At 36.3% G+C, this 21,827-nt stretch overlaps 5 protein-coding genes across 5 annotated transcripts; 2 read left to right on the top strand and 3 right to left on the bottom strand.

Moving 5' to 3' along the window:
- Positions 1-3,321: 3,321 nt before the first annotated feature.
- On the bottom strand, positions 3,322-4,258 carry LOC104821918. The gene has a single exon (XM_010552947.2). It carries the CDS (start codon positions 4,029-4,031, stop codon positions 3,549-3,551), a length of 483 nt encoding a protein of 160 aa, XP_010551249.1. The 5' UTR covers positions 4,032-4,258; the 3' UTR covers positions 3,322-3,548.
- Positions 4,259-5,693: 1,435 nt separating this feature from the next.
- Positions 5,694-7,391, top strand: LOC104821917. The gene is made up of 3 exons (XM_010552946.2): positions 5,694-6,774; positions 6,901-6,978; positions 7,116-7,391. Exons 1-3 carry the CDS (start codon positions 5,896-5,898, stop codon positions 7,119-7,121), a joined length of 963 nt encoding a protein of 320 aa, XP_010551248.1. The 5' UTR covers positions 5,694-5,895; the 3' UTR covers positions 7,122-7,391.
- A 685-nt stretch (positions 7,392-8,076) lies between these two features.
- Positions 8,077-9,300, bottom strand: LOC104821916. The gene has a single exon (XM_010552944.2). It carries the CDS (start codon positions 9,048-9,050, stop codon positions 8,205-8,207), a length of 846 nt encoding a protein of 281 aa, XP_010551246.1. The 5' UTR covers positions 9,051-9,300; the 3' UTR covers positions 8,077-8,204.
- Positions 9,301-11,651: 2,351 nt separating this feature from the next.
- On the top strand, positions 11,652-16,964 carry LOC104821915 (glutamine--tRNA ligase, cytoplasmic). Its single transcript, XM_010552943.2, has 22 exons — positions 11,652-11,857; positions 12,146-12,196; positions 12,360-12,431; positions 12,555-12,654; positions 12,801-12,896; positions 13,031-13,092; positions 13,182-13,289; positions 13,375-13,467; positions 13,763-13,915; positions 14,049-14,104; positions 14,218-14,308; positions 14,381-14,467; positions 14,564-14,761; positions 14,865-14,963; positions 15,098-15,229; positions 15,321-15,457; positions 15,552-15,747; positions 15,849-15,949; positions 16,053-16,161; positions 16,257-16,346; positions 16,435-16,564; positions 16,672-16,964. Exons 1-22 carry the CDS (start codon positions 11,726-11,728, stop codon positions 16,767-16,769), a joined length of 2,391 nt encoding a protein of 796 aa, XP_010551245.1. The 5' UTR covers positions 11,652-11,725; the 3' UTR covers positions 16,770-16,964.
- A 2,569-nt stretch (positions 16,965-19,533) lies between these two features.
- On the bottom strand, positions 19,534-21,004 carry LOC104821914 (myb-related protein 305-like). The gene is made up of 3 exons (XM_010552942.1): positions 20,802-21,004; positions 20,488-20,617; positions 19,534-20,359 (listed from the first exon to the last, which is right to left on the bottom strand). The coding sequence occupies exons 1-3, from the start codon at positions 20,941-20,943 to the stop codon at positions 19,783-19,785; spliced, it is 849 nt and encodes a 282-aa protein (XP_010551244.1). The 5' UTR covers positions 20,944-21,004; the 3' UTR covers positions 19,534-19,782.
- Positions 21,005-21,827: the final 823 nt, after the last annotated feature.

Below are 21,827 nucleotides of genomic sequence, written 5' to 3'. Positions count from 1 at the left end.
TATATATATATATATATATATATATATATATATATAGGGTTTGGCTTTTCGGTGAAAAAAGAAAAATACAAAAGAAAGATACCCGAATGTGTGTCGAGATCTCATTGGTTCTTATTTTCGTTTCACGATTCATAATTCAAATCCACGTCTGAAATTTTTAAACCCTATCCCTAAGCGGGCCACGATTTCGAAACGTATATCGTTTCGTACTATGATATTCCCGTAGTGGGGTTTTGGTACGTTTACGATAAGAATAAGCTTTCACTGTCATTTATTTATCTTCGTTTTACAAAGTTTGCGCATGTACCGTGAGACACTTAACAGGGAAATGTTTTCTGTTATATTGATAAGGGGAAGAATACATCATAATATATAACAAAATATAATAGAATATTCTAGGTATAATATTTAGGGTAAATCATAACAATATTAATGATAATATTCTAAGAATAATATCTTCCTATATGCCCCCTCAAGATGAATTATCTATGATGAATTCAATCTTGTTACATAAAAACTGAAAACTGAAATTATGATCGTATTAAACGAATCATCTCCCATGAGGTGGTGTAGTCCAGACTTGAGTTGTTGTTGCTTGATAACGTTTCAAGAGCTTGAGAGCTGTATTCTCAGAGGCTGATGTGGCACGGATGTGCGGCGCATATGTGCGAGTTGAGTTGCACGACAATAAAATCGGTAGCGCAAAAAATTGCGGTGTATATAACGGCTAGGCCGGAGAAAAAAAAATTGGCGCAAAAGCGCGACGCATAATGCGTGATAGTCTAGCAGCGGGACAAGAGAAGAAAATAAAAATAAATGACGCAAATATGTGGATCGGCGATCGGAGTTTTCCAATCGAAAGAGGCTAAAAGTCATGTTTAAAGAGCTCACAACGGCTAGGGTTGACATCGATAAACGAACGTCGTCAGAGAAAAAAAAAGTAGCACATTGGCTAGGGTTGACGTCGATAAACGAACATCGTGTAAAAAAAATAGCACATCGGCTAGGGTTGACGGTGATGAGTACCGTCGTCGGAAAAAAAAAACTAGAAAAAAAAATAAAAAGAATGAAAGACGATATTCAAGACGATGATACTATTAGAGTAAATCATCATCATCTTCATCGTCGCTTTCGGATTCGACCACCATTATTGATGTGAAGAATAAAAAAAATCTAGAACAAAAACCGAAGCTCTGATACCATAATAGAGAAATATTTTCTGTTATATTGATAATGGGAAGAATACATCATAATATATAGCAAAATACAATAGAATATTCTAGGCATAATATCTAGAGTAAATCATAACAATATTAATGATAATATTCTAAGAATAATATCTTCCTATAACACTAAGCATATAGCGTCTGTTCGGCTCGAGTTGGAATCTTAAATTTGGAGAAAGACATTCACATGAATTTCTCCGGTTCCTAATATTAGTTTGAGTTTCGATTCACGATAACTTATTACCAAAAAAAAAGTTTATGCATGTTAGTCGAATAAACCCATTGAAATGGATGTGAAATGGAACGAACATAATAGAGTGAGGGAAGTAGTCGAATCTTTGGTCGATAATTACAATAATGTATAATCAAGACCTTATAGAATATTTTGCTTTTTAACCTTTTTTTTCTAGGGTTTAGACATGATCATTAATATATGGCTTGGCCTATACAAATGTTATATTGAACCATTGATTATGATTATAGACATGAATCAACTCATAAGTTCATCCTAAGCATGTGAATTAAAATTCACATATAGAATATTAATATGTAACACAAGTGATAACTCTCACTTAATAATCAGAATCCAAGGGTATAAGATTTTTTTTGGATAACCGAATGTGTTGTATGAAGTCCCAAACTAATTAAACTTGAAGTTCTAACTTGATACGAGATAAACGTTTTGCGTCCCATTTTATCGGTTGAACTATCCAACTTTGGGTGCAAGGATATAAGATTTAGAACAAATCGAAGCAAAATACTCAGAATCTTGACCAAATCGAGTATAAGATTTTTTTATTTAAAAAATACAAAATCCAAGGGTAGATATAAAAAAAAAAGGAATGAATGAAGACCCCACGTATACGTCAATGTCTTTGATGCCAAAACCCTTCAACTCACATGGGCTGATTCATGTGAGTTCATGCTTTGTCCGCAGATTTAGAACACCTTTCCAAAGTAAAGTGAGTGATGTAACATGTGTTGTGTGTGTGTGTATATATATATATATATATATATATATACAGAGAGAGAGAGAGAGAGAACAAAAGTGTACAAATGTTATATTGGTGAAGACCCTCGAGAGAGTGTGTGGAAGTGCCCCTACTACAACTACTTAACACTTTTTAGGACACGTGATGATTGTTTTCCACGTACGTTTCGTGTCTATTCCTCATTTGCTCCTTCTTCGACCACTGCTTTCCTCTATCTTCTATATCTACAATTATCTGTCAAACATTTCCAATTCTTATGATCCGTATAATGTTAAGTATTGATGTTTATAATAGACAAAAGAATTTGATTTTTCATTATTCAATATAAATCGTTACAGATAGAGATAGAATATCATAAAATATCTTATTGAGCTAATGTAAATATATAAAAAGATAGAAATCAAATCAAATCTAAATATTCTCAAATCTTTTTTATGTTTCTTGATATTTAATAGTGTATTCTGTTTAGAATACATAAATATATTATAATAGTCAGTCGAGAATATGTTAAACCAAGTAGAAATCCAAAAGAAACAACATGAAATTCTTAAACATGTTTCAAACCTTTTCCATATATACTCTTATATTTTTCAGTAAGAAACTGTAAACCCGCGATTCTGATTGAACTGGTTTTTTTAGAAGTCACCCAACATTGTTATGAACTTCAAGCAAAGATTGTTGTTCTATTTTAACCTGGATAGTTCAATCGGTGAAACATGAATGCAAAACGTCTGTTCTGTTCCGAATTCGACCTCAAATTGGAGAGAAAAATATAATTCCAATCATATGGGTTACTTTCAATCTCGAGATTAGTTTAGATCTCGGTTCAAGACACTAATTACCAAAAAAAACTTCAAGCAAAAGAAAAAAAAAAGAGGAGGATTTTGTAATCACAAACTTTTTTGGGCTTTGAAAACCAAACCAAAAGCCCTCGCCCTCTTGTCGACAACACCCAAATTCTAAAGTCCATGGGCCTTTGGTGATTAAATTGGGCCAATAGGGAAGCCCAATAGTGGCTCGTGTTGTTTTCTGGACTAGTTGGGACTGCAGAGGCTTTGTTTCGGTCCGAATGGCTTTCTTTTTCTTCTTTTTTTTTTTATGATTTTTAAATTATACATAACTTTCATCTCAGGAAAACTTCCATAACCAAATCACAAACAAAATATTAAATGTCCCAACAAAAAAAAAAGAATTTCCGGAACGAATTTCCACCATCTCTTTAACATGGCGCTGATAAAACAAATAAATATTAAAATACGAATCATGTGGTGCAAGATAAAAGGAAAGAAAAAAGAACGATTCAAAACCCGAACATGGCGGTTGACTTTGGTCAAAAGCAAGCAGATTCCATCCTCATCTCGCCGTAGAATCTCTCGATGAACATCTCAGCCCTCAGATCAATCGAATCATCGCCATAATCATCTTCCCCGAAGTAATCCAACGGCTCAGACAGTTCGCTTGCGGCACAAGGCAAAGTCTCCACCTCGATCCAACTGCGTTTTCTTGCATCAAGAACACGTTCTTCCTTCAATCCACCGATGCACCGGGAGGGAAAAAAGATCCAGAAAACGCGTCTAAACATCGCGTTATCGATCGGATTTCTCCTCTTTCCGCGTCGGATTAGAGGCGTGGTCGGAGGCGAGAACTGGTATTCTTCGAGGAACCGGTAATTGTAATGCCTGAGAAGCTCAAGTCTCTTGCTTTTTCTTGGTTTGGTCCGAAATTTGAGTTTTTGGATGATGGGTCTTCTCAAGATTGGAACTTTAAGAAGGTTCGAGACTCTGTGGAAAATGGGTCTTCTTCTTTGGGGCATTTTGGATTTAGGGTTTGGGTATTTCTTGTGTTTGTGACATTCATTGGTTCGAGAGGGGAGTGTTTAATTTAAGGGATGTAGGAAGAGAGTGAGATTGAGAGTGAAGGAATCGAATTAGTGGCGTGAAGGAGGAGGAGGAGCCTATGCCAACCTGTGAAAAGAGTAATGGTCGGTTGTCCTTTTTGTGTATATAATACAAATGCATACTCTCTCTCTCTCTCTCTCTCTCTCTCTAAGTAGCCGTTGGAGGGTTTCACAGCTAAGGAACTTTTGAATTTGGTCTTGTGGTTTGCATAAATAAGCTTAGGGTTCTTTCTTATACACACACACACACATATATATATATATATATATTGCCTTATAACCAATCTTAGATGTAATAAATTGCCTTGTATGTTATGTTTATAAGATGAATTATTAAAATGGAAATAACTAGATGTACGTAACGTGCATGAAGTGTGCAAGTATTGGGAATACCTTTCTCATTCATCTAAACGGTCCCTAATTTTAATATCTATCTACAATAAATATGTTTCATTAGATTCAAGAAACCCTGGCCAAGATTGCAAGAACGCCCAAATTTATGAACAAGATGGATTTTGTAAGATGCAGATACGCATATATGTCTATATATATGCCATAGGTGTATATGCACGCATACATATATATATGTATGTACATGGTCCTAATATTGGGGCACTTGTAACGACGGTCGACGTAGGGGGTTTAGCGTGCACACTTGGGCCATAACCGGTACAAGAAAATCATTTTTCTCTTTTTTTTGATAAAAATGAATAAATCTAAATCTGGGTCCAAAGATTTCAATTCATCTTAAAAGTTTCCATAAGCTCTAGCTCATCATAAATAGAAAATATAGAAAATTTACATTTATGTGATGTATCTCTCTCTCTCTCTATATATATATATATATATATATATATATTCTAAAAGATTTTTTTTTTTTTTTTATTTCAAGTATGAAAAACATTATTTTGTTAGGAAATGCTAATATTTAAAACTGTTCAATAGAATTGTTTTGATCTTTGAATTCAACCAATCCGATGGAGATTACATATCATATATATATATATATATATTCTATTGTATATATAAATCGTGTTTATTATAATTTGGATATCTAGAAGATGTGATGCCGAGAATATGGATCTATTATGGTTTACCCGTCATGGGTGTGTGTCTATTTTGAAAAAAAAATATTTGATTGATAAAATTAATGCAATTCGTATAAAATGTTATTTGCTGATACAAAATCGTAATAAATATATTAAATTTTAACTTTGTAAAAAAAAAAGAGTAAAATGTGCTAAATTGAATTTCCCTATATATAATTAAATCCAAACTCTTATTTGAATCGAAGGTGAAAAAACGAAACAATGCACTGTGATGTGTCTGGTTGCGGTGGGTTCAGATCTACGGCTACGATTAGAGCGTTCAACGAATCGGACGGTTGTTAAGCCACCTATCACTTGAAAACGACATCTGAACCCGGTAAAACCTAAATTCAATGCGCACCATAGCACACGGCGCATCTTAGTACGAATCTATTGAAATACCTAAACTACCCTCACAAGTCGGAAGAATTTCCAAAAAGCTCTCGACTTTAAACGGCCCGTTGTGGCCAATTTTTCCCCTTGGCACTGAAATCATATATATATGAACTTTGGCCTTCCCTGGCGGCATCCGAAACAATTCTACACCGGCGAGAAATTCGGAGGAAAAAAAATCAAAATTTTCTCGAGAAAATCTCTGGAGTTCGTCGGAGAGAAATCTTGAGGAGTCGAGTTTTCATCGATCTGTTTGGCTCTCGAGTTTCGACGAGAGAGAAAGGAGAGTGCACCGATCAATGGTGTTGCCTGGTGAGAGAGACTACATGGAGACAGGGCATGAGAGATCGAAGACTCTCCACAATTTCACGCTCCCGAACTTGAAGTGGGGGAGTCAGCGACATCTCAGGTGCATGAGGGACGATTCGGAGAGCGGCGGCGGTTCCGTCGATCACCGGCTCCGGCGCCGATCTTCACCTCTGAAACTTGAGACCTCGTCCGAGGTGATTCCGGTTCGGTTCAGAGACGGTGACCGGCGTAGCAACGACCAGAACCGGCGATTGAGGTTGGTTTCGTCGAGATCGGCGGAGAACGGAAGCGAAGAAGGGATCGAGGAGTTCAGGGAGAAGATCATGTCGGATCTGAGGACGGTGGCGGACAAGATGACGGAATCGATTTTCAGGAAAGAAGCTTTGGGCTGCGGAGAGGAGGAAGAGCAGAGAGACGGCGTCGGCCGAGAGAAGGGGAGACGGAAGGAGAGACAAGAGGAGAAGCAGAAGGAGAGGGAGGTTTCCGCGGTAACGGCAGCGGCGGCGGCGGCGGAGGTGAAACCGTGGAACCTACGGACGAGGAGGGCGGCGTGCAAGGCGCCGACCGGAAACAGCAACGGAAGCCAGTACAATGGCTTCAATCACCACAACAAAGGGTTGAAGATTGAGGAGAGAAGTGTGAATCCATCGCCATTGATTAACGATTCGGCAAAGTCGCCGAGGGTGAGGGAGAGAGGCGGAGCGACGGCGGCGGCGGCGGCGGTGTCGGGAGCCGACACGAAGGAGCGACCAAAGTTCTCGGTGCCATTGAAGAGGAAGGAGATCGAGGAGGATTTCATGGAGGTCATGGGTCATCGACTTCCTCGCCGTCCCAAGAAGCGTCCCAGAACCGTTCAGAAACAATTGGACGTAAGTCTCCGATTTCTCCCAAAATTTCGAATCCCCCTTTCTCTCAGATCGAAATTCCGGATTTGTCGATATCGAATGCTGTTCTTCTAATTGGATGTTGCTTTTCCTTTCTCCCCATGGATGCAGTTCTTGTGTCCCGGTCTGTATCTGACAGAGGTCACGCTCGACACCTACAAGGTTCCAGAGCCGGTAGAGAATGGAAAGGTAACCAATCTTTCCTCCACTCTGAATCTCTCGCTACTATGTTTTACATCTTCCTGATGATTTCACATGTCGTGATCCAAACCCAGATCCATATTCTTGCAAAGTCTGAATCTTTTTTGGCTTACTGTTTTCCGCAGAGATGACGAGATGAGGTCAGATTCCGTTCGGTTGCTTACACTGGAAAGATCTGATGGAAAAGAAAAAAAAGCCGAAGCTCGTGAATTCTGGTGCTGCTGCTAGTTCGTTCATGTGCTTTGAACTGCTAATTTTGTTTTGCTAAGTATCTTTTTCGTTCAGTAGTTTTCTTCCCCAAATGGATGAATAACCTGTACAAAAGCTATGGGACGACTAGTTCTTGTTTCGATTTCAGGAACTGTGTTTTATAAATCAGTGAAAAAGCTCATTCCTTTCCATCATCTTCTTCCTCATGAAGCTAGGCCAATGATCTATTCAAATAGGCCCTCTCACCTTTCTGTTCTTCACGGCAGTGTCCAGTTAAGTATGATCTGTTTTCTTTGTGTGTCTGGTTTGCCGGTGGAAGAAGATCGAAAGGTGCGTCCTTTCCGCCATCCCGCTACCCGGTCTCGGCTTCATCGAGTCGGAATCGCTCTTTCGAACCTTACGGCCCGAGGTTTTCTACAGAGAATTTTAGGTCAGTTTTGCATATTTCTCGTTTGTTCTACATCCAGAGGAGAGCCGTCCACCTTTGTGTACCAGACTACCATGTTATTTTTGTACCAATGCCCAGTGCCGGTTCACCAGATTCCGGTTCGGTTCAGTTGCTTAACCGGACAAAACCGTAGTGGTTGACCAGATTTGGAGGCGGGCCATGGTTGACCACCGTTGTATAGTCAGGATGATGATGTAACATATAAACCGAATCTCTCTGGTTAGGCTTCAGCCCCGCTCGATGACTCCAATGACGTATTATAATATACCCACGACGGTCCATTTTATAACATTTTCCATTTTCCCCCCCTTTTACTATGGCCACAATCCACAAGGCCGAGATCCAATAATCAACACCTGAGCTAGTTTCATTGTTCTTCCGCACTATATGCTAATTATTTTTGGGATTTTCAGACAATGCTCACATGCTGAATAAACCCCACATTTACTGCCAATATTCCATGAATTAAACAAACTGAAGAAAAAAAACATTTTCTGTCTGAAAATTTTACCCATCTTCTCTAAGAACAAAAAAAAAAGAAACAATGGAAATGGTATCATCTTGTTCTCCTGTTCATCTTACCGGTACAAAGTGACCCGAGGCCGAAGAATCCGACCGTGGAACTTGACATAAACGTCGGCGAAGGGAAATTCAGGACGGGACTCACTCGAACTCCTCCGCTGCCATTGTTATAACCTCCGAAGCTGTGTCTGTGAAACGGTTTCGGGGTTGAAACAGAGTGATATGAAAGGTGTGGGGCTGAGTTCGAGAGAGAAGACGATCTTCTCAAGGGTGAAGGCCGTCTGGGGAGAGACTGGTTCTTGATCTTCTGGTGGTGGTGGGTTTCCTTGGGGTGCAAGTTAGGTTTAGGGTTTGGAGCAGAGCCCGTGGAATTGCTTCGTGTGAGGAACTGCAGCGATCTGATGAGCCCCTTGCCACGACTCGTGTCGTAGTTTAGGCTTATGCTTCTCTTCAACTGTAGAAACAGTGAAGATGAAGACGAGGGCTTGTCTTCGAGATCTGAGTCAGGATTCAGAAGAAGCTCCTTCAGCCTCTTCTTCTCTGTCGCCTTCTGGTTACAGAACGAAGATGATGATGATGAGAGAGAAGATGATCGTTGAACTCGAACTGGTTTCTGAGAAAAAGATTCGTATTTCTTGATCTGGACAGGAAGGATCTTGCCATTGGAGAAGAGCTCATCGGCCGAGGAGAGTTCCTGCACAGAGCAACCCGAGCCGAAGCAGAAGTCAAAATCCGAACCCGAATCCAAAAGGGTCGAATCCAATCTGAGTTCGCCGCCATTGCAGCCGTCTGTCTGAACCAGATCGTTCGAGAAAGAGATTCTCGGACTGATTCCAGACCTCGGAGATTCCGAGGATGAGCAGACAACATCGATCGCCATAAACTTGGTCTTCTCCAAGAATCTGTCTTCCTCTGAACATTCAAGAAACCAATCAATGCCCGGAAAATTTGAGATCCGAAGGAAGGAATTCAGGCTTCTGCTTTAATTTTTTCTGTGGAAAGGGGGAATAATGATGAAGATGATGAGACAATAGGAGATGGAGAGAGAAAGAAGATGACACAGAAGCTGCGAGTTCACAACAAAACAAAAAGAACTGTCGGAGAAGGAAAGAGAAAAAAGTGTGTTAAGGATGGATTTAAATCCATGCACCGGAAGGGATAATGAAAGTTACTATACCACTTCTGTTTTTTTTTTTAAATGTTCAAATAAAGAATAATGTTATTTTCTTTCATAAAAACAAATATGTAATAATCGATTAAATGTTTCGAAATCAAAATAAATATGTTTCGAAATCAGGGAAATGGTTCGGGACCCAGCATTAAAAATGTAAATTGATTAAATGGGGCTTATGGAAAAATATCAAAATCAAACCATATGACTGAGAGTTTATTTTCCACTAATCAGTATCATTAATCAGACGTTCAAAAATCATTTTGTGAAATACTTTTTATATCTCATTGGTGATTTTTTAGTTTAATAAAGGAAAATGTTTGTAATATTTAATTTTATATGGTGATTGCCATAAATATTATAATTCGTTGTTATATGATCTATGTGTAATCATCATCATCATCATCATCATCATGACTATTACCAGAGGTTAGAAAAATATACGAAAAATTCGGATTAAATGGGTTTCTAATTATTCTCCATATCTAAGCAGTACACGCATTTTTGTTTAATATAAATTTGTATATGGGATTAAACATGTGATTAGAGTATCTATAAACGTGATTAAGCACTATATGAATCATTGGCATATTATTATAGGAATATGGTTAGAGAGCGTGCATGTGTGAGAGTATGTATTGATTTGATCTTGAATCAAACGACGACCGAACATAATACATTGTACAAACATCTATAGAAATATTCTTGGATTCTATATATATTTTTTTAAATTAATTTAGTAGTTTTAGCTTTTTCTTTTAAAAAGAAACTCAGGTCACTATACATTTAATATTTACATGTCTCCCAATGTGTAGGACCCATTATGTTTTCAAACAGGCGTGGACCCACGAAACTCAATTATATGTATGTTGATCAAGGTCTCCACAAAATCTACAGAAGGTGTTGATTTACTTTTGTTCTTTAAATTTAATTTGTTTTATTTTGAAAAAAATAATTTTTTATATTGTGATTTTCATTAAAAGTATATTTTATGTTTCATTTTTTAATTATTCTTATATCTTATTTGAATAATTTATTTTAAAGTAAATTATTACCAATCGATTTTTACAAGGAATTAACGTTTTAAATATTATTCTTTTTTGTATTTTAGATCCGAAATTCATTCTAGTCTACAATACAATTAGTTATTTGACATAAGTGTAGAATAGTAGATGTAAGTATGTAAGTAGATGACCATTTCGGTTATTAACCGAATAACCAAATCGAATAAAAACAGTTCGCTTCGGTTATTTGCTTGATAACCGAATAATTGAGAAAGTTCAATAACCTTTCGGGTTCGGTTTAATTCGGTTAATAACCAAATAATCGCAGTTAACCGAACAGTTATTAGAATTTTTTTAATGTTTTGACCCTTATTATTATTAGTGTTATTTTTTTTTATAGTTCACTTTTACCCTTAGTATTTCACCCAATAAACTATAAATTTAATATTTTAAATTTTTATCCTATTTATTGAAATTTTTGTAGATTTTTTTGTAATTTTTTGAAGGATTAATCATTTTGTTGATTTACTTGGATAAATATTTTGAAGTTTACGTAGGATTAATATTCTTTTTTTTTAATATGTCATAACTGAATCGATCTGATCTAAAACCGAACCGAATAAACCGAAAAATATAATTTTTTGGTTATAATTTTATTATACAAAAATTGAACCGAACCGATTAAATTTATATAACCGGTTGGATATGAAATAACCGAATCTGAAATAACCGAATCGAAACCCGAAATCACCACCCCTAGATGTAAGGTCTTAGTAAGAATGCGAGTAATTCTTTGTTTTTCCTTATATTTTTTAAGCAATACAAATGTTAACATTTTATATATTACTTCTGTACTTCAATTTGTCCAATTCATTAAGTTGTTCCGATTATTTGATGAATATTAAATTCATTAAAAAAAATTCAAGAAACGGTCAAATGTATTGAAAGAATTCTATGTGTTATGTTTTAGAAGTTTCTTTAAATAGAAGAACGAATTACAAAATTAATTAGCTGACTAATAAACTCCTTTAATTAGCTCACTTAAACAACTCATTTAGCAAAAGTTACCATGAATCTTCTTCATTTTATTATGTCAAATAATATATATATATAATTAAAGAGTGATCGCCAAGCAAACAAAACAACACGCAGAATCAATTTGACCCATTGTTATTGTCAAGAACATAGATTTATATCAAATTTATTTACTTTCTAATTACGAAGAACCCCACAACTATATATTAATTAATTAAATATCAATGGCTTTATTTTTATTTCTTATATATATATATTTCACTTTGCACGATTCCTCTGTTATTGCCGTTTAACTTGTGTCCTTAAACCCTAGAGCCGTCTTTCTCCGAGCCAATTGTTTTCGCCATGGTTGCGAAAGAAGGGAGCTCCGACAGATCTCTCGAGCTCTTCCTGAAGATTGGATTGGACGAACGAACCGCTCGCAACACTGTCGCCAACAACAAAGTCACCTCCAATCTCACCGCCGTCATCCACGAGGTCGCCATTTTCGTCCTCTTCCTCTTTTTCTCGGATTCGTTTTATCTGATTGATTCGGGCTTAAACCTTATTGGGTTCATTTGATAATGTGGGTTTTTTTTTCAATTGAAGCAAATTAAGGGATTTCGGTTGAGAAAGTCTGCAGCTTTGTCTTTTAATTACATCGAATCCGATTATGTCGGATTTGCGTTTACTTCCTTTTGCATGTTTCCTTGCTGTAATTCGATCTCTGGCTGCTTCAATTGGATGATCGCGACTCTGTTTTCATGACATTTGACCTGTTTTCAGGCTGCTGTTACGGATGGATGCGACCGAACTACTGGAAATCTATTATACACGGTGAGATTATCTGTTGGTGCCCATCTGATTTTGCTCATCGAAGAGTGAAGACAGTGAAAAACATGAAGCTTTGTCTTCTTATCATGGAATCAAATTCCATGAATTCGTGTAATTGGGAAAAAAGGTTCTTCTAATTTCATTTTCGCGCAATAATTTGGTTTAGGTTGCCACAAAGTACCCTGCAAATGCTCTTGTGCATCGTCCGAAATTGCTAGAGTATGTTGTCTCCTCTAAGGTCTGTTACTCACCTCCTTGATTGAATAATCTTCACAATTTGATTTTTTTTTTGTTAGAACAGTTCCTTCTTTGTTTGTAGCTAAACTTGTTGATGTTCTTTGTTTGTCATATACTTCTGCAGATTAAGACCCCAGCCCAGTTGGAAGCTGCATTTTCCTTTTTGGCAAACACCGGTCCTGAGGAATTCAACCCTAATGAATTCGAGGAAGCATGTGGTGTTGGTATGTTTTTTTTTAACTTATCTTATCTCTGAATTCTTGATACCTGTCTGTTTTGGTATCTGTACATCTCATATTGGCAAGATGCTTATATCTTTGTCGCACTCCATTGATTCAGACTTGATATTTTCATCATGGTTTTGGAACAGGGGTCGAAGTTTCACTGGCAGATATTGAGAAAACCGTAGGCGAAATATTTGAAGAGTCTAAGAATACAATACTGGAGTTGCGTTACCGAACTAATGGTTAGTCTTTGTTCTGTTCATCATACAACTTCTTTGTTCATATCTGTACCAATGTCTCTGTCTAATTGTGTGTTCATGCATCAATCTCATTCTGTTTTATGGTTGCATTTGACGATTTTTCTTCTGCCATGTAGTGGGTGAGTTATTTGGACATGTCCGGAAAAGGCTTCCATGGGCAGATCCTAAAATTGTGAAGGTGTGTTCACAGTTTTAACATTCAATATAATGCTGCCTTAGTTGTGCATGAATGTATGCTTTTCTAACCTGAACTCGTGTCTACGATAGAAAGTCATAGACGATAAAATGCTTGAATTGCTTGGTGAGAGAACTGCTGCTGATAACGAGAAGCCTACAAAGAAGAAGGAGAAGAAGGAGAAGCCTGCCAAATCTGAGGTGGGTGTAGCAAAATTTGAGTATTCTGCTGCTTGAATAGTGTGTGTGTATGTGTTTTTTCCATCTCCATTGCATATTTTTATAGGAAAAAAAGGCGGTTGTGGAAGCTGCTCCACAGCTATCTGAGGAGGAGCTTAATCCCTTTTCCATATTCCCCTCTCCAGAACAAAATCTCAGGGTAATCACCGTTTGCTTACTGGTCTGTTTCTGAAAAGTTCATTTGCTAATTACAGATTCTATGCCCAGCTTCAATTTTTTTTTGTTGCTCTTCTGTTGATATAGCTTAACCACTCTAGAGGTGTAACGAAAACATAGCTTTTATGAACAAAATTTGGTGACAGTAATATGTATGTTGTGAAATTGTCATTAAATTCATTCACGGACATGATTGTCACACAGCTCTGTTATTGTGCAAAGTTGTAAGCAGCAATATTTCAGTAACCATTTACGTTCATGTTATGTCTTATCCACAGGTCCACACCGAAGTGTTTTTCAGTGATGGTTCTATACTCAGATGTAGCAATATGAAGGAAATTCTTGAGAAACATTTGAAGTTGACCGGAGGAAAAGTATATACCCGGTTTCCCCCTGAACCAAATGGTTATCTACATATTGGACATGCCAAGGTAAAGTCTTCATGAATCACTTAATATAAGGTTGTGATAGAATTTTATATGGACCTGTTATTGCAAAAGCTTGGTGAGACCTATAATTTTTGTTTTGATACTTGCTCATGCCATCAACTATTTATACTTTCAGGCAATGTTCGTTGATTTTGGCCTTGCAAAGGAGCGAGACGGTCATTGTTATTTAAGGTGATGATTTCTTTTTTGTCTTCTACTTGGACATCATTCATCTTTGATTTCTTCTAAGATTGGTTGTTATAAGGATATTACTAATGTTTGTTTTAGTGTATATGATGTTTTAGGTATGATGACACTAACCCAGAGGCAGAAAAGAAAGAGTATATCAATCACATCGAAGAAATTGTCGACTGGATGGGTTGGAAACCATTCAAGGTATAAATCCGGGCCTTTTAACGTTTATTGCCTTTTTTCAGTAGTCATCTAACACTTTGATGATTCCTGTAGATTACGTACACCAGTGATTATTTCCAAGAACTGTACGATTTGGCAGTCGAGTTGGTAAAGAGAGGCCATGCTTATGTTGATCACCAGGTTTGATATATGGATTCGTGTTACTGATCGGAACACGTTTCACAGAATGGATTGATTCTGACAATTGGTTGGTTCTTTTTATTTTCTCACCTTCAGACTCCCGAGGAGGTAAAAGAATACAGAGAGAAAAAGATGAACAGCCCATGGAGGGACCGGCCTATTGAAGAATCATTGAGACTTTTTGAGGAAATGAGACGGGGAATGATCGAGGAAGGGAAGGCTACGTTGAGAATGAAGCAAGATATGCAGAGTGATAATTATAACATGTACGACCTTATCGCCTATCGTATTAAGGTAAGTGAAGCAGAAATATCATATGAATATGGATGTGTATACACCAAAAAAAAAACTCCTTGAGCATTGGTGGTCTGACTTGTTTTGATCTTTTTTTTTTCAGTTTACACCTCATCCACATGCTGGTGATAAATGGTGCATCTATCCAAGTTATGATTATGCCCATTGCATTGTGGATTCCCTTGAGAATGTAACACATTCGGTATGCATGCTTCCCAGTTTATTCAATTTGATTAAGTATGAATTATTTAAGCATTTTTTATCCATAAAACTTTAGAATGTTTTTTAGTAATGACCCATCTTCTAATGCTTTCGTTTATCTGCATGGTTTTGTAGCTTTGTACGCTCGAGTTTGAAACCCGACGTGCTTCTTACTACTGGTTATTACATGCACTGGGACTCTACATGCCTTATGTATGGGAATATTCTCGGCTGAACATCACCAACACTGTAATGTCAAAGCGTAAGGTCGGTAATTATTCCTATCCTTATAGTTAGAAAGTTTTGAACTTTACCCGAGTGCCCCTTCTGCATATATGATTTTATCTTTTTACTACAGTTGAATTATATTGTGACAAACAAATATGTTGATGGATGGGATGACCCTCGTCTTATGACACTTGCTGGTTTGAGGCGGAGGGGTGTGACTTCAACTGCTATTAATTCTTTTGTACGAGGCATTGGAATCACCCGAAGGTTAAATTCATATTTTTTTACTGTTTTCGTCATGCCCTTTTACCCGTTTTTAAGAATTTTCGTTGAATATGGCATCTATTCTTTATTATTTCAGTGATAATAGCATGATACATGTGAGCCGTCTTGAGCATCATATCCGAGAAGAGTTGAACAAGACTGCTTCCCGTGCCATGGTGGTACTTAATCCTGTCAAGGTTGTCATCACCAATATGGAATCTGACAAGGTTATGGAGCTCGATGCAAAAAAATGGCCCGATGCTCAGAACGACGATCCTTCTTCCTTCTACAAGGTGATTTATTGCCAAACTACTGTTCCCCCCCCCCCCCTCATTACCAGTTGTTTTCCCTTTTTTGATGATACCGTCTTTTTTGTTGTTGTTCTTGATTTTAGGTTCCCTTTTCTAGAGTCGTATACATCGAGCGAACTGACTTCCGATTGAAGGATTCGAAAGATTACTACGGGCTCGCCCCGGGTAAATCAGTCATACTCAGGTATAATCTATATACATATATACATATATTCACAGTTGAAATTTCATCTCTGCTTTGGTAGTAAACTTGGTCTCAATGTAACTAATGTGCTTCCTGATTGCAGATACGCTTTCCCCATCAAATGCACCAACGTTATCCTCGATGACAACGACAATGAGACCGTTGTTGAGATCCATGCAGAATATGATCCTGAGAAAAAGTCGAAGCCAAAGGTTCTTTCCGCCCAGTTCTTCACTTGCCCTCTTCAAGTTCTTTATGAATCTGCTACTCCCTTTTTGGATTTTAACATTTTTCAGTAATTTTGCAGGGAGTTCTCCACTGGGTAGCCGAACCATCCCCGGGAAAAGAGCCATTGCGGGTGGAAGTCAGGCTGTTCGATAAGCTGTTTAACTCCGAGGTTTGAGCTTTCTCTCTGATGTTCTGTAATATCACTCGCAAATGCAAAGATCTTCATCGTATAATGTTTTACATAAAATCATGAACAGAACCCATCAGAGCTCGAGGATTGGATCTCAGATCTAAACCCAAACTCGAAAGTGGTAATGCCTCGTGCCTTTGCTGTTCCATCTGTCGAAGATGCTGCTCTCGGGGACAGATTCCAGTTCGAGAGGCTCGGTAATTCTCTCCATTCCTCTCATCTTTTTTCATGAAAGTCGAAAACTTTTTTACAAAAATTCGATATCGATACGCTTTTAAACTGAAATTCTTATGGAAAACGTTAGGTTATTTCGCGGTTGACAAGGATTCTACCCGGGAAAAGCTCGTCTTCAACCGGACCGTCACCCTCAAAGACAGCTACGGCAAAGGTGGTGGCAAGTAAAAACACTTTTTTACATGAAAACACCAACATTTACCTAACCGGTAAAAAAAAAATCCTTAAATGGTTGTAACAGTGAAAACCCCATAACACAATAAGAAAACTATGCTTTGTTTGCTTCATTTTGTACATCGTTCTGGGAAACTATCAAGTTGTTGAAAGTCTTTGGTCAGTTTGGGACAGTAACTCGTTCATTCATGACATCTAAGCAGACAGTCAAAATCCACGCACGTTATTAATATTCTCATTTCTTTTATTTTTTTTTATCACAAGATAGAAAGAAATATGTTCCCTGTAATGATGCGACATTAATGGCGCGAAAGAAGCCAGAAAGCTCTGAGAGATAAACCAGGGAGTTTAGTCTCTTCACGCATGTAGTTTTGATTTGACTGAAAACTTGGAAGAGACGTGTGATTTGATAGCTTTCAAATTCCATATGATTCACTCTCTCGCATCACCCGAAAGGTTATCATTTGGTTTTGTGTGAACCCTAAAATATTACAGAAAAAAAAAATGATTATTGGGTTTATGAATATTTAAAAAAAAAAAACAGAAAAAAAGGAAGAAATTGAGCCCTAGAATGTGGTTTTAGGGCAAATATTGGTGATTTCAAGGTGTTTAGATTCTGAGTTACTTCAGTTGTCCTACGTTGATTCCCATGCCACGTGTATATGTGTATCGCATTTTGTATCCTTATCAATTTGCTTGAACACGACGGTCCAAAATTTTGTCGGCAGATTTTCCTTTGATTTTTTTTTTTGTTGTCTTCCCATCCATTTAGTTTCTATTTGAATTGTCTATAGATGTAACGTATTTCGGAAATGTAAAACTATAAATATTTTGAAATATAGAAAATAACCTAAAACTATAAATATTTTGAAACGGAATTTTAAAGAGAGTTCGAAGTTCGAACCATGAATATGTTTTTATCATTATTTAAACCATTGGTCTATAACCCTCGAATAAAATAAAGTGATTTAGCCGTTTTATTAAATGCGAGATTACGAAATTGTTGGTGCCAAAATTTCACTGTATGCTTTGAGACATTTGATTGGGTTAGGTCTTAATTATTAAATACGTGTCTTAATTAGGTGTTGATTAATTAACGATCTGTAGTCAATTGAGATTGGCTTTAAATAGCTTTTTTTTTTTACATCCTCGACCAAAACCTACGACGAAACAATCATGGCAATGAGAATGAGAGAGGAACCATAAAACGAGGGTGAAATTCATTCAATTAAAACAATGTGGCAAAAACATAATAATTTAAGAAACGTGGACTTTTAGCTCAATAATAAAGTAAGGAAAAAGAAATAATGAGGAGAAAAATAAACCATGGTGACTGGTGAGAATGAGATGGACCCCATAGCAACCATAGCAATGTATATTTCATTTGACAAAAAAATCAAATTCGGACCAAATAATTATTTAAATTAATCGAGTTTTTGACCTATACAGTGATGCATCTATTCATATTTGGTCCACTAAATTAATGTCTTTTCTCAATTCACACCCCCACATTTTCTTTATTAGCTTCTAAGCCATTGGGGTTAAAAAAAAAAAAAGTTTTAATATACCATTGTTGCATCATATTCGATGAATTACCATCGATTAAAAAAACACCAAAGACAAAAAAATTCATGAATTTGATATGATCTGCTTCATAAAATATAAGGGTATATCGTCAAAATTATTTCAATTCTACGAAAAGCCAGATATAATCTATTTTTTCAAATAATAGAGATACAGATGATTAGCAATGAAATATTTACGATCTTCCATATGTGTGCGTGTATATATATATATATATTGATATGAAAATTTAAAAAGCGCAGGCAAAGCATGGGATATCTTTCAAATCCAAAAAGTCTCATAGAATATGTGATCTAAATTCTCTCTTCGCCTCCCAAAAGGCACATATCATAAAAATAAAAATCTTCAACATTTTTTTTAATGGTTTTTGGATTTTTCATTTTTAGCGCAATTGGTATCAAATCATTGTGGAGTTTCCATGTAATCGAAAAAGCAAAAAAAAAAAAAAAAACTTATGAAAAGGTTCTTGCAACTTTTATTTTGAAATAAAGATAACATCCAATAATTCAAAAGCTAATTAATTATTAACACACTCTCGTAATTAAAGGGACACCTTTCCTAATCATTTTTGGTGGAAAACTCTTGTGGATAATGAAATGAATATGGGGACTTTGTCTTTGTTATATATTATTGGTGATGGGCAATCATGAGGCTAACGAAAAAAAAAAGCTTTTGTTGGTTGGATTTTGATATCATATATTCAATCAAATTGGTGTTATGTCCATGAAAATTAAGGTTAATCATTGTCCGAAATTTACAACTACCATAAAATGTATAACAATTAGAAAATTAAAGGTTAAAAAAAATTGTTCAATTTTGATAAGAAATAATGAAAAAAAGGAGGAGGAGGATTCCATACCATATAAATTGCATGAGAATACCATGCAGTAAGGGTCACTTGTCTAATATCTATTGTAAATGAAAAATAAATAAATCTATGAACTTTTATTATTTTCTTTACAGAAACTTCGACTAATATTACGAAACGATTTAAACGTAAGTTTTTTATATACTAAGTGAAGCGATAAATTTTAATTCTTTGTGATCGTTAAAAGAAATTTGTGGAAAAGGAATCTGGTTTGTTAATGATTATCCTTTGATTAAGAAGACAAACATAATAAAATAAAACAAGAATTTATAACAAGAAAGACTACTTCACTTCAAGCCTACCTTTATATATAAATATATATAAGACCTTTTGCATGGAAACAACAATATATTACAAGAACCCTTTTTTCAGATACAATTAATATCCATGAAATCTAGAACAAAATATCGTGTATAAAGATCCAACAAACTTTGGATCGTATAAATTAAAATATAAATGAAGGCCAGGGATTATAATTAGGAATTGTGGTGGTGGGTCCAAATTAAATTGATTGCATTATCCAGACAACTAAGGGATTGTTGGCCCCAGCTTTGCCTACTCCCTAAACTGCCAAATGTCATCCATGTTCCACATCGGATCCTGTGTCACATCCTCGTACATCATCGAATCACCGTCCTCCACGTGGCATTCCAAAGGTGAAATGTCTAAATTGCCCATAGAAGAAGCCATGTAATCCTCAAACCCATGAAAGTGGTGGTGGTGGTGTCCATACCCATATTCCTCCTCACTTACACACTGACTTCCTCCATGAAACTGCATTAAATTCTGATCAGACAGATCCATCAGTTGCGGAACTGTCTCGAAATCGGGCGTGGAGCTTGAACAGTGTTCGTTAGGGTTCAATGATTGCGAGGGAAGAAGAAGATCATCAGAGCCACGCGGACAGTTATCGCTCGGCCGCGACGAACAAGAAGCCGAGTCGGATGACGAGTTCTGCTGCTCCATTTTCTCGAGCAATCTCGGCATCCAGAAACTCCGGACAGCGTCGAAGAATTTCTCGCTGTTGGATTCTATGTTGAGTTGCCGAGCCTGTTTCTGAACTCTCGTTCTCCAATAGTTCTTGATCTCGTTGTCTGTTCTTCCCGGTAAATGTTGCGCAATCTTAGACCACCTGCGAAGTATAAACAGTACAGAGTTTCATTGTCAGAAATGATCAGACAATATACATATACATATATATATATATATGTAATTGTGTATATATATGTGGAGAGGTTAATCAATCAATCAATCACAAACCTATTTCCCCACTTAGAGTGAAGTTCGAGGATCAGAAGCTGTTCTTGAGGAGTTAGATTCCCGCGCTTGATGTCGGGTTTGAGGTAATTCAGCCATCTCAATCTGCAGCTTTTCCCTGTTCTCTTTAACCCTGTCCACATAAAACACAAACACTTGCTTCAAAGATCAAAACTTTATTATAAAACGAGAGAATATGATAAAAAAATGGAAAGAACCCATGAATCAAAATCACAACTTTTCGACACCCACACACATAAAAACGATTATGCAATAATGGGTATGGACATTTTTTTAAAAAGAGAACATGGATTTACCAGCACATTTTGCGACCATGTTCCAGCGGCCTTCGCCGTTATGGGCAATGTAATTGGTGAGAAGGGTGTCTTCCTCAAGCGTCCATGGCCCTCTCCTCAGCTCCGCCTCTTCTGTTTCATTCGATTCAAAGCTATTTTTCATGGTTTTCCCCCCTTTCTCTTCTTTTTGTTTTGTTCTGTTGTTTGCGGGTTTTTTGATAAAATTTTCGGTACAGAAAAGGGAGTACAAAGAAAGAGTATTTATAGTGTCATCCTTATCAATAATGGTAATTATTATTACAATAATAAATCGAATTTTAATTTGTCTAATGTTATGGCTATGTGAATATGTTAAATCCGACTATATATATATATATATATATTAAACATTTGTTTCCATCAGAAAACGTATTTGTATTTTTAATTGAACGGTGTGAGAGATGGTGGGTATGTTTTTTTCTTAAAAAAATCTCTGAACTCGATTCTAGTGTAATTCTAAATATTATATAAATTAGCTTGATAATAGATATTAATACCTTCTAAAAACAAAAAAAAAATGTGATATGCAATTAACATTTATTTTCCGAGATTTTCTTATTTTTCAAAATTCTGTATTTTTTTTCCTTTTTCTTGATGTCGGTCTAGACATGTATTTAATACTATAATTTCTAAATAATAATTACAGGTCGCAAACCTTGTTGTAAATGAGAGAATAACATCTACAACAAGAAGTAGAACATATATGCTATCTTTTCTACTACTACTATTATTATTATTATTATTATTATTATTAATAATGAATGGTTGTGTCGCTTTACATCGATAAGTCAAAGATGTCTATGTGCATGTACATTACCTTATGGGATGGCTAATATATATCACTCAAGCTACTGTATAAATCAATCTTTGAAACTGATCATTTTGAAAAAGAAAAAAAAATAAAATGAAAATAAAGCCTAAAGACCAGGAAGCAATAAAGAAAATTCAATGACGATTTGACATATGACTGTGCCCCTTTCCCTATGGTGGCAAGTAAAAACACTTTTT

Source organism: Tarenaya hassleriana, unplaced genomic scaffold, assembly GCF_000463585.1.
Source record: "Tarenaya hassleriana unplaced genomic scaffold, ASM46358v1 Cleome35, whole genome shotgun sequence".
Classification (NCBI taxonomy): domain Eukaryota; kingdom Viridiplantae; phylum Streptophyta; class Magnoliopsida; order Brassicales; family Cleomaceae; genus Tarenaya; species Tarenaya hassleriana.
Note: the sequence above shows the minus strand (reverse complement) of the source record. Positions and strands in the feature narration are given on the sequence as shown.

Bases quoted from the DNA above. Each gene is read 5' to 3' on its own strand.
- LOC104821918 (XM_010552947.2), bottom strand. From the start codon at position 4,031: ATGCCCCAAAGAAGAAGACCCATTTTCCACAGAGTCTCGAACCTTCTT.
- LOC104821917 (XM_010552946.2), top strand. From the start codon at position 5,896: ATGGTGTTGCCTGGTGAGAGAGACTACATGGAGACAGGGCATGAGAGA. The intron at 6,775-6,900 runs GTAAGTCTCCGA...CCATGGATGCAG, and splicing joins CCGTTCAGAAACAATTGGAC to TTCTTGTGTCCCGGTCTGTA.
- LOC104821916 (XM_010552944.2), bottom strand. From the start codon at position 9,050: ATGGCGATCGATGTTGTCTGCTCATCCTCGGAATCTCCGAGGTCTGGA.
- LOC104821915 (XM_010552943.2), top strand. From the start codon at position 11,726: ATGGTTGCGAAAGAAGGGAGCTCCGACAGATCTCTCGAGCTCTTCCTG. The intron at 11,858-12,145 runs GTCGCCATTTTC...ACCTGTTTTCAG, and splicing joins TCACCGCCGTCATCCACGAG to GCTGCTGTTACGGATGGATG. The intron at 15,230-15,320 runs GTCGGTAATTAT...TTTTTACTACAG, and splicing joins CTGTAATGTCAAAGCGTAAG to TTGAATTATATTGTGACAAA.
- LOC104821914 (XM_010552942.1), bottom strand. From the start codon at position 20,943: ATGAAAAATAGCTTTGAATCGAATGAAACAGAAGAGGCGGAGCTGAGG. The intron at 20,618-20,801 runs GTAAATCCATGT...TTATGTGGACAG, and splicing joins CATGGTCGCAAAATGTGCTG to GGTTAAAGAGAACAGGGAAA. The intron at 20,360-20,487 runs GTTTGTGATTGA...TATACTTCGCAG, and splicing joins CACTCTAAGTGGGGAAATAG to GTGGTCTAAGATTGCGCAAC.